This window comes from Miscanthus floridulus, chromosome 18, assembly GCF_019320115.1.
Source record: "Miscanthus floridulus cultivar M001 chromosome 18, ASM1932011v1, whole genome shotgun sequence".
NCBI lineage: Eukaryota > Viridiplantae > Streptophyta > Magnoliopsida > Poales > Poaceae > Miscanthus > Miscanthus floridulus.
Window position 1 is genome coordinate 12,488,315 of NC_089597.1, and position 11,215 is coordinate 12,499,529.

At 40.9% G+C, this 11,215-nt stretch overlaps 1 protein-coding gene across 5 annotated transcripts; it reads right to left on the bottom strand.

Moving 5' to 3' along the window:
- Positions 1 to 1,439: 1,439 nt before the first annotated feature.
- Positions 1,440 to 10,488, bottom strand: LOC136519724 (uncharacterized). 5 transcript variants are annotated; one of them, XM_066513096.1, is made up of 17 exons: positions 10,361 to 10,487; positions 10,175 to 10,274; positions 9,928 to 10,102; positions 9,484 to 9,589; positions 9,323 to 9,402; positions 8,387 to 8,419; positions 7,286 to 7,418; positions 6,586 to 6,697; positions 6,354 to 6,434; positions 6,149 to 6,213; positions 4,993 to 5,049; positions 4,417 to 4,488; positions 3,879 to 4,124; positions 2,969 to 3,081; positions 2,773 to 2,865; positions 2,355 to 2,511; positions 1,440 to 1,947 (listed from the first exon to the last, which is right to left on the bottom strand). In XM_066513096.1, the coding sequence occupies exons 1-16, from the start codon at positions 10,418 to 10,420 to the stop codon at positions 2,367 to 2,369; spliced, it is 1,671 nt and encodes a 556-aa protein (XP_066369193.1). In that variant the 5' UTR covers positions 10,421 to 10,487; the 3' UTR covers positions 1,440 to 1,947; positions 2,355 to 2,366. The 5 variants fall into 5 exon arrangements, with proteins under 5 accessions (XP_066369193.1, XP_066369192.1, XP_066369191.1 ...); XM_066513095.1 differs by having other exon boundaries at positions 6,586 to 6,700; XM_066513094.1 differs by having other exon boundaries at positions 9,928 to 10,274; positions 10,361 to 10,488.
- Between the last annotated feature and the right edge of the window lie 727 nt (positions 10,489 to 11,215).

Sequence of the window (11,215 nt, forward strand, 5' to 3'; positions counted from 1 at the left end):
AAAAGTCATCAGCTCAGCGCCGGACCGGACAACCAAACAGCGTTTGTCTGCAGCCTGTTTGGACTGACGCAAGTAACCAAACGCAGATACCTTGCATGCGTTCGGCCTGGCCATAGAGAGCCTGGTTCTCTGCTACGAGCCTGGCTCCGGTGGGTAGTGAACCAAACGCGCCCATAGTAGCCTAGCACGTAAACCGATGGATGGACATCTGGCCTCCACTCCACGGTGAGCAGCTGGCCTCCACTCCGCGGTGAGCAGCCACCCAATGGTAAAAGCGTTTTATTTTGTACTGCCGGCGGCTCCACTCCGCGCGCGACATTCCGAAGGCGGAGCAGCGTGGGACACGCGGCGCCGTATTCGCTGCATGCATGGGACGGATTAGCTAGTACAGCGACGGTTCAGCTGCATGCATGCAACATGTCATTGGTACTATTGCCCGCCCCCTATTGGCCCCCGTTCCCGTTCGCTGGTACGAAACTTGACAGCTGAAAAACATTGTTCTCGCTGAATTATTGTGAGAGAAAAATATTATTCCGGCTAAAAAAAGAAGTCGAGCAAGCTAAATATGAGATAAGCCGAACATGACCATTGTGACTGATTCTGAAAACGGGTGTACGCGGGATAAACCGGAACGGAGAGAGTATATGGAAAGCAACTGGATCGAGATCCATCCCATGGTACGTAATCAGTAGAAAATTCAGTTTTTGTAGATGAAGGCCTTTGTTTTATAGATATTAGGTAATTATACTTGAAGAATTAGTCAATTATATAACAAAACAAATATCATTTCTTATACCTGATGTTCAGATTTATTTGATGATATAAATATCAATTGTGGCAAACTATTAGGTGGATTTCTTTATGTATACTTCTTATTAGTGCATCATAAAGGCAGTGCATGTTATTATAGTGCTTTAGTTTGACCACTTGTTTCAAAAAAAGTGCTACAAACTACATATTTGAAAGACAAACTCTGAAACTCATATGTAGTTAATGAAGTGATGCAGCATTGTACTTACTGATTGCAATGCTTTTAACTATGGCTGCAATTCTCAACGTGACTTCTACTGGCTAAACTATCACATTCAAGCTTGATATTAAACATATAAGACCAGTAATTATGTCCTGATCTGATACCATTCAGGAACTCTACCTGCGTGACACATGACTACCTACAGCAAAGAGACTAGATCTATATCTAAAATGAATGAATATATCTACTTTATCTCTTGGCATCCACAGACAAAAAAACACACACGAAAGGACAAGAAATGGGATAACAAGGGCCCAAGAAATCAAAGAAGCCCACGGCGGCAGCAGAGTGACGCAAGGTTCTATTGAGTAGAAGGCAGCTCGAGCTCAAGGAGTACTTACGTACTCCTACACACCTTCCCAACGATATCCTGTCAGAGGCCAATCTGCTGCAGAGCGGATACCTCTTCATCATACCTATGGCATTTATATAATGTTTACCTGGAAACACAAAAATACATACAGTACATGCAGCGCAGATGAACCATTATACAGGACCATTCAGTTGTCAGATCAAAACCAATCTAGACGAAGCCAAGGACCAGTCAGTTGTCAGACCAAAACCATCTATCCAAGCAGGAAACGAAGATACGAAGACCCCGTAAAGCCACGAACATGCTTCGGTCTTTTGCATCCAGAATCCTCTGGAAAGGACATCGAACGTGCATACGCACTCCTCTGGAATGAAGTGCTTTCGCAAGGGAACGAAACGAAGAAGATCAATATAGTAAGTGTGTGAATGCCACCCCTGGCAAAGAAGGTCTCCTGCCCGAAGGATCCGAGGAGAGGGTACAGGTCAGGTCAAACCCCATCAGAAACTCTTACACAGCCAGGTGCCTCTTTTGGCCATTCCTCCATTGGATGTGGCCACCAGCACTAGTTTGACAACTCTGCAATTCAAGACCTGATGCAGGCCTGCCAATGCCACGATCGTAAACAAGTTCGAAAATATATTGCAACCTTTATCACTGCAAGTGTTTTTTAAGCCATTTTGATGCCTTTTTGTACACTCTTTTTCATGTGATTCAGCAGCAACTTCTAGTCAAATCAGGCATGGCAAAAAACTTTCTAGAGGAAACACTTGAATAATCCCAAGCAAGCTGGGGGAGCATAGAAATTATGCTTTGCTATCGTAGGTACAAACTGACTTGCACAGCAAACTATGCGGTGGGATATGATTTAAAAAACATTGCAGTTGTAAATTGACCCAGACTACCATATGCCCTCTGTACTGAAACACTTAAGAGGACATTACTTCCACAACTACAACTGTATAAAACCTTAGAAATTTTACTGGAAAACAGAGACAAGAAAATTTATACCAGATAAGTTTCTTAGGTCTGTTCTTTTGCAGAAAGCTCCAGAAGATGCTCTGCCTCCCTCAGGAACAACCTTGTCAGCTGCTTTTGCCCTCTTCGGTACACTATACATGAAAGGTAATTTATTTTTGACTTCTTTTTGTGCTTCTCATCACTTTCACTGCGAGAATAAAAGAAAATGGTTTGCATATCATTACGATAAAACATGAGGCTGATAAACAAAGACGTGCTCTAAAATCTGTTAGCTCCCTGCACATCTTGGATATTGGGGCTATTCATGTTGTATCCTAAAAACCATTTTCAATAGTGCCCCATAGTACATTGCGGGAAATAAGTATAGTACCATGCATGGATGTGAATTTAAGATAAGGAAAATAAAACAAAAAAACTCTTGAGAAAAGCCAAAAATTGATCTGCCCACCTCGCGTAGTCTTCTGACTGAATGGAATCAAACTGCTCAAGCAGTTCAGTGTCAGATGCTTCTGTTCCAGAGCCCTCTTCAAGTTCAGCCATTCTTGCAAAATGGATGGAGTGATGATCTATGAGTTATTCTTGATGCTATACCAAAGACGGCTATATGATCCAAAATACATCAATAGGAAGATAAAAGTGATTACTTGACCCCAAGAAGATCCACAAGCAAACCCAGTGCACCCTGATCACCGCAGACCTCCCAAATAGCACTTTGGATCTCTGCATCAGATATTTCTCTATCTTCACTAGATCCAACCTAGCAAGAACAAATTCAGCAAAGGCCCTAGAATCAATTTGCAGCATAATACAGAATTTGTCGTGTTTCATGTTTAGATGCATCGCATCCAAATAAATTCTTTGAGCACTTCAAATATAAGCGTAGTCATCAGTTGTCAAATAGGCCATATAGAATAATGCTGAAAACAAAAGTTAATCTTCATCTAAATTCTGACGTTAGATCAGGAATTGAAACTTGTTATGAAACTTGAGATCACAATTGCTTCATGAATACTTTTTTACGGCATGCATAGCCAGTAAAGTTCATATTCATGAATGCAGCCTTCATGACATGGATCATGGATGTGATGCCAAAAACTAGTGCCTCCATGCAAATGACATGAAATAACTATCATCTGGCGCTGCCGAAAAAACAGGGGCATATGCAGCAAATTATGTAGCTGCACACATTACAAGAGTGTGAAAGCACCCCTGCTAGTTAGTTTTAAGATTTTGAAACCTAAGGACTCCAAGTTGAGTTATAGGAGGAGGATGTCAGCTAACAAAGCATGCCTAAATCACGCTACATGGAATTCTGCCATTTTGGCACAATAGATGGCTAAGAAAAGATTCTTACGTGCACAGTCACTAGTCTCCTACTCCTTCTCAGTATACAGTTATCAACAGATCAATTCAGAAGTAGCGAACTAAACGCTGATCACTGCATCTCCAGAAAATGTAGTATGACGCCTTAAGAATAAAGTCCAAATCTAAATCATGAGATTATAGCCTCAGGAGTCAACTCTTGGCTTAAAATACACCGTAAAAAGTGCTAACCTCTCCAAGTAAAGAAGCAACTTGTTCAAGCTCATGTTCTTGCATGGCAATCGTCCGTAGAGTACTCATAAATTCCTGAGGGAAAACATTTTTGTGAAGATATGATGGAACTTTGCGTTGACCACTCCAACTAAAACTTGAAAATGGACTAGTATTTTTCTTGCTATCCTTATCTTCACTGGAACAGATACCAAAAAATCCATTATCAAGCAATCTTCTGGGTAGGAGGCATCTCAATTCGCCCTTCTGCAAAATACAGAAGACACACAAAGTGAGATTCATGGAGGTATTGAATGCTTAGAGGGCTTGATCTGGTTAGTGCAGTCATCATAATCTTGAGCTGTCCTGATCAGGGACAAATTTTGAAATCTTTGTACAAATTAACAATCAAAAGTGATACGTAAGGTAATTAATAAGCACAAAGTACTTATTACTAGTAGGCGATTCCCAAAACCCTGGCATGTACAGGTAGCACCTCAATATAATGATAGAAGCAATGCATGAATAGGGTGGAAAAGGGCTAATCCCTTGGCAGTACCTGCATCTCTAGTAGCTGCATTTTTGTATCAGCAGACTGGATCTGTCTAAGAGCTTCCAAAGGATAATGAACCTGCACTTAGCAAGTAACCAGAGCTTACTTTATTAGATACATCTTATGTAAATATGCCAAAAGATGGAAAAATACTGAATCTTAACAATTTAATCCTGTAACACGTGAGGTCTTTCAAACAGCCAATCGAATAATTGTACGGTTTCTGAGTAACTTATACAAACGACGAGACACAGATATGCTATTCTATGAAATTTCAAATCCTAGCTCTATTGACTCAGCAATAAACGAGAAAGGAATTAGTAATGAATAATGACTTCATCCTTTTCTTTCAACTTTCCACTGCAAGTGTTCTTCCTTTGGTTGCTCCAAAGAGCAATAGAGTTAGGTTTCCAAATATCACAGGATGGTAAACTGATTAGTACCACAGATTTTTAAGCCAAACATTTACTTGGTCAGTTTAATAGTCCAAATTCTGACCTTTCTTTATTTTTTGGCTACAAAAGATAAATGGCAAAATTCTAAATTATTATCTTTTAGCACATAAATCATTATGAGGGTTACCATGAGATAATCATCAGGATTGTTGTCAACCACAAATCCATAGAGGTACAGTAGTTCCTGTAAGTACACAAAGTACAACACTTCATCAGTAAGGCTATTCTAGTTGTTAAACTATTAAACATGGAACTGCACAAAACAAAACCGTTTTTTCACCTCTAAGTATGATCAGTGTGAAATCTAGAGCAATAATTCAGCATTTGCACTAGAAGTAAATCCATAAGGAACTAAGGATATATGAATCCATGTGCCACTCAAATCAAATAACCAGACCCCAGGGATAAAAAAAGCCACATAATCTTCAAGCAGTGCATCCCCCTCATTTGATTTTGTTTCCTTTTAGATTATGCATCGTCAAGACCAGGAAACATTAGATTGTTTTCTGGATTTCTTTGCCAAAATTGTAACTAAGGCCTAGGAATACAGATCTAAAGAAATTTCTTGTAAGGGTTTCTATTGTTCCTTTTAGTGCAGAATGTTGGCCTACGAAAAGACGACATGTTCAACAGATAAGTGTCGCAGAAATGCGTATGTTGCGTTGGATTTGCGGTCATACAAGAAGGGATCGAGTTCGGAACGATGATATACGTGATAGATTAGAGGTAGCACCAATTGAAGAAAAACTTGTCCAACACCGGTTGAGATGGTTTGGACATGTCCAACGGAGACCTCCAGAGGCACCGGTGCGTAGTGGAATCCTAAGCCAGGATAGTAACGTGAAGAGAGGCAGAGGAAGACCGAAGTTGACTCGGGTAGAGGCAATAAAAGGAGACTTGAAAGGATGGAATATACCCAAAGACTTAGCCTTAGATAGAAGTGCTTGGAAAACAGCGGTTCACGTGCCTGAACCTTGATTGCTTCTGCTGGGTTTCAACTCTAGCCTACCCCAACTTGTTTGGGACTTAAAGGCTTTGTTGTTGTTGTTGTTGTTGTTGGTTTCTATTGTTCCACAAGAGGCAATCACACAAGTATCACGGTGCCGTATTAGTATACTACAAAAAGTGTGATAGAGAGCCTAAACAAGAATATGTGAGACAAAGAGAGTGATCCAAGTCATACAACGGCAACTATAATAAAAAACAGAAAACTAAAATTAAAAAGAACAAAACATTAGCGGTAAACTAATAACACTAGATCTACACATATTTTTGAGTAATACCTCATTTCCTTTGTTGCCATAGTTTATGCAGATCTCTGCTCCAGCCTCAGCAGAACTTTTATCAGCTTCAGAAAGAAACGAATACATACAATTAATCATAACGGGAATAATTATCTTACTGAAAATATTAGCTTAAAGGAAAGCCACAAAGTTCATTTATCATGTGGTGAACTATACAAAAAGAAGGTTGGATCATAAAAGTTACCAAGCAAGAGGTACATTGAAGCAGGAATTCCAGTAGCATTTCCCACAGAATCAACTTCCCATGTTGCCAGTGCCTTTACATCTAGTGAATACAATCAAACTAGCTTATAACAGGGAAAGAGTGATGCTAGACTAACACGATACATCATACATGATACATGTTTACTTTCTTGTCGAAAAACAGGCAATACTTTGTCAGACTGTAGTTGATGAATTAAATATAGAACCCTTACTATGATTGCAGAAATCAATTCCTGGGACAAGGCCCTCAACCCAAATTGACTCTGTGTTACTTGATTTAGAATTCTCATCAGCACTATGATCCTTAGCTGTAATGTCAATTTCCTGCTGAAAAAAAAGAGCAAGTATTTTGGCACAAGAACATATGGATGAAGAAAACCATTTAAAATTAATAGTGAAGATGCCAGAAAGCACGAGTAGAAATGATGCCCATGGTATACCAGAGCCTCACGAAGTTTCTTTAACTATTTCTATGTTAGGAAAAGGTCACCCACTTGAGCATACAGGTACAATTATGATACCAATCCCCCAAAGTCCAAAATGGCTCGAGACTCAAGATTTGTGACCATGACACAATGTTGAATTCAGTTTCAACTTTTAAAAGTCTGCAACAATCCTGAGGCTCATTTGATCCTCAGGATTTTTTTCCCCGCAAAATTTTTTTTGAACGGAGGGAGTAGGTAAATGTACTATCCCCACCATCAAATGAGCCTCAGGATTTTTTTTTTTACCTCAGGATTTTTTTTCCCAGCAAAAAAATAAAAATAAAAAATCCTGAGGCTCATTTGATGGTGGGGATAGTACATTTACCTACTCCCTCCGTTCCAAATTGTAAGATTTGTGACCATGACACAATGTTGAATTCAGTTTCAATTATGATACCAGTGCTAGGTTGGAAGGTTTGAAATTGACCTGTTGGGCAGGGAGGGCAGAATAGCAAGCATCATTGCTGGTTCCGATTTGTTCATCGCCACATGACCCCGGAAAAACATAAGAACGAGGCAGTGGTATGTTCAGTGCTCGAGTCCAGAAGATTGAGTTTGCCCTGTCAAAGACTCATACTGATGATTAGAAAGAAAATTAGCTGGAGATAATAAAATTGGGATGTCTATATGGCAGTTTCATTAAGCTTTTGATTATGTACACTTGTGGAAAGAATTAGTCCTTGACACCATCACTTTAATCAAGCAAGAATTACAGATTCCTTAACACCGATCAAATTTTCACCATGACCACAGGAAAAGGAAGCAGGCACTCGATGCTAGGTATTGAAACATGTTAACTTTTTTTGAATGACTAATACAATAATACCTTGTCACACCTTATTTGGTTCAGCTATTGTTTTTTCGTGTGGCTAACTCATTTATGCACGTGGGCCATACTGAACATCCAATTGCATGGTAGATTTGCAGGTAAAATAGTATAGCTATGCAACACTACTAATCATGGTGAAAATGAACTCCTAATTGTTATACTATTGTAACAGATGATACCTAACTAATCTACACAAAAGATTCTTCTGTTTCTTCTTGATTACAACATTTCAGGATTTTTTTAACCTCAGCCTGAAATTCGCTCCCACGGGGAGTCGAACCCAGGACCTGAAGAGTGCCGTTGGGTCACCTAACCGTTTGAGCTAGGTGCCGCCCGTCCCCATGTGCCAAAGCGCAGTGGAAGACTCCGGCCCGGTTCTCACAGGGTTACGGCACCTCCTGCGTCAGGATTGGGGCGGGGGTTCGGGGGTTTTCTCGATCTATGTGAGATCTTCTTCTTAGTAAGAAAACCCGGGGGCCGTCATAACCCCCCGCAGGTTGAGTTTTTTTTTTTACAACATTTCAGGATTGTCTTCTTCTCTTGATTCTCCAATCCCATGTACTGTTTACAACATTACATTAACACAACGTTGTCCACAGTCCACATAATGGCATGATCAATCAAGATGGTAAAATGATATCAAGTGAAGTTTACAGTATGTCGTTTCTAACTTTAGTACAAACAAGAGTTATTACATACCAAAGGAAGTCCTCAAACAACACTTCAATTAAGCTGCAAAACAGTTTTGATAGTATTAGCATTTAACGAATGGAAAGTTTCAAGCAGATCAAAAGGAGTACATTTCTCAGCAAACATGCTACAACTACAAGCAATGTAATGAATCTTAGTTTCAGAGAGAGGCCAGGAGACACCAATTTACTTGAGAGGGAGTACAATAGAGATAGAATAATCTTTTTTTTTTGCTTAAACATAATACTTTATGTATCAAGCAATAACAATGAACCTTTCAAGAAAAAAGGGCCAGATGGCACTGGCTTACTCGAGGAGATGGCAGAAGAGAAGTGATATGGAATGAAGTTAATATTTATGTGCTTAAGCATGATGCAACATTCTGTTAGTTTTCAGGCTCCTAACAACTCAATCAATGAGACAAAATGACCGGGCACCTAATAAATAGATATCCATGCACCTAAAAAGCTGAATATCTGACAATATTTTAGAAACGACTAACTGATAATTTGATGCTAAGCAGAATTAGATGCAATTGATAGGCCGGTAGGCCCTAGCGCCAGTCCCTTGGTTGCACAAAAACAGGCCAGTATTGCACATAAGAAGTGATGCAGCATAAAAGAGTTAGAAGAATCACCAGCATTATTACAGCACAATCAGAGTGAAATTCAAATTTCAACATGAGGCCATGAGAGCATACATAGGTATGTCATTATTTGGGTGATGTTAAATTTGTGAATTGATGGGTCTTAAGTACATTTTGAAACAAATATAAAATCATGAGAGATGCAATTAGGTCAATAACATAAGATCTGCAAGTGTAGTAAGGGCTAGGTGAAAAAGGCTATTCAGATCAAAATAGACTCCAAGAGTCAATAAACCATAATGGTAACCACAAACCACACTAGAAGTGAATTTCAAACACCTTATAAACTAAATCCATACCTTGCTGATTCATCGACATGTAAAAGATCCTCGACGAGTCCTTTAACCTTCTCATCAAATGAGGATTGCACTGACTTCCTCTGAAACAAAATCCCAAAACGACTGATTGTCTTTACCACCCAAGATCCCCAAGCAGAAGTCTAACAACAACAGTGATGAACCTGGATCACCGTAGCCCGGTGCAGAGTCGTCCCTTCCAGTTCGGCAAGCTCTTCCTCAGTAAACCAAAGGGAGCTCCCGAAGGTGCTCGGAAGCATATCCAAATATCTGCGATTGCAGTGACCCACCACTTCAGCTACAGTTGAAATTATTTCCGTGTGCGGGGGGCAAGGGGAATTCGGTTGCAGATTGCGGTCTTAGGCCTTGTTTAGATGCCAAAAAATTTGGCAAAATGCACTATAGCGGTTTTCGTTGTTATTTGACAATTAGTGTCCAATCATAATCTAATTAGGCTTAAAAGATTCGTCTCGTGGATTTCGTCTAAACTGTGTAATTAGTTTTATTTTTTATTTATATTTAATGCTTCATGCATGCGTCCAAAGATCCGATGTGACGGGGAATCTTGAAAAATTTGGCAAAATTTTGGGAACTAAACTGGCCCTTACGGCTTCCAGAGTGAGCCAGGGCGTCGGCGCTCGGCCATAAGGAAGAGCATGACGAGGAGGCGGTCGTCGACGCCTCCCTCCTCGAAAAGCGCGCGGCACCGCGGGCCGACGAGTGGGTCCTGCAGCACCCGCATCGGCGTGATGGCGAGGTCGAGCGGCACCACCATCGCCACCCCTGCACCGCACCGGCGCAACGCCCGGATGAGCCTCGTCAATTCGGGGGAGGGGGAGAGGAGAGGAGAGTTACCGTCGTTGGAGCCCGGATCGGGGACGGCGGTGGAGAAGACGCCAAAACCCTTGCCGCCGCATGCCCGGATCGTGCAGCCGCGGAGGTCGGCGCCGTTGGCCTGCAGCGGAAAGGGAGGGGTCGGGGTTTAGGGTTTTAGGGGGGAGCAAGGGTTGGACGGGATATGGGAAAGGGAGAGGGAGCGACCTGGAGCCATTGGAGGAAGGATTCGAGCTTGACGTCGTCGTCGCCAGCGGCGGCTGCCATGGCAGTGTTCGAGTTCGACGAATTGCGCGAGGTGGAGGGAGCTGCAGAGGGAATTGAGGGGCTGACAGGCAGGTGGGCCTGATTACGATCAAGCCCTTGGGCTGACAGATGGGCCTGATTGCAATTATGCCCATCCAATCACGCCTACTCTTTAACTATTGAACCTTTATTTTTGGCGGCATGTCTATAAAAAACTTACGACATACCTTTGAAACAGTTAAAATATTTAAAACATACGCTAGCAACATACGTATATAACTAGTGCAACATCTAGATATAACACTTGTAATATACGTATGAACACATATAAAATGTTTGAAATATGCGTCTAAAACACTTAAAAAAACACATGAAACACTTAAAAACCATTGCAACACATACGCGACATCTAGATAAAACACTTGCAACAAATGAGTGAAACATATGCAACATCCAGATAAACAGACTTGCAACAAACATCTAAAAAAAACAAATGAAACATTAGGAACAAACGTTTACAACATACGTGTACAACCATTGTAACATATGCAATATCCCGGTCTACTTTTGCAATATCCGCATGAAACAATTGAAACATACATCTGAAACAACTGAAACACTTAAAACATGAGCTTGCAACATGTCTGAAAAAGCATCCAGAAACACTTAAAAAACACATCATCGTCGCACGACCATGACCTAACTGGTAGGCAGCTGCGATGGTGCAGGCTCGCTGTGTAACACCCTCGACCCTAAATCATTTACTAAAACATGTCATGAGCATCATACTTGTGTGTTAATGTATGTGGCGAAGTG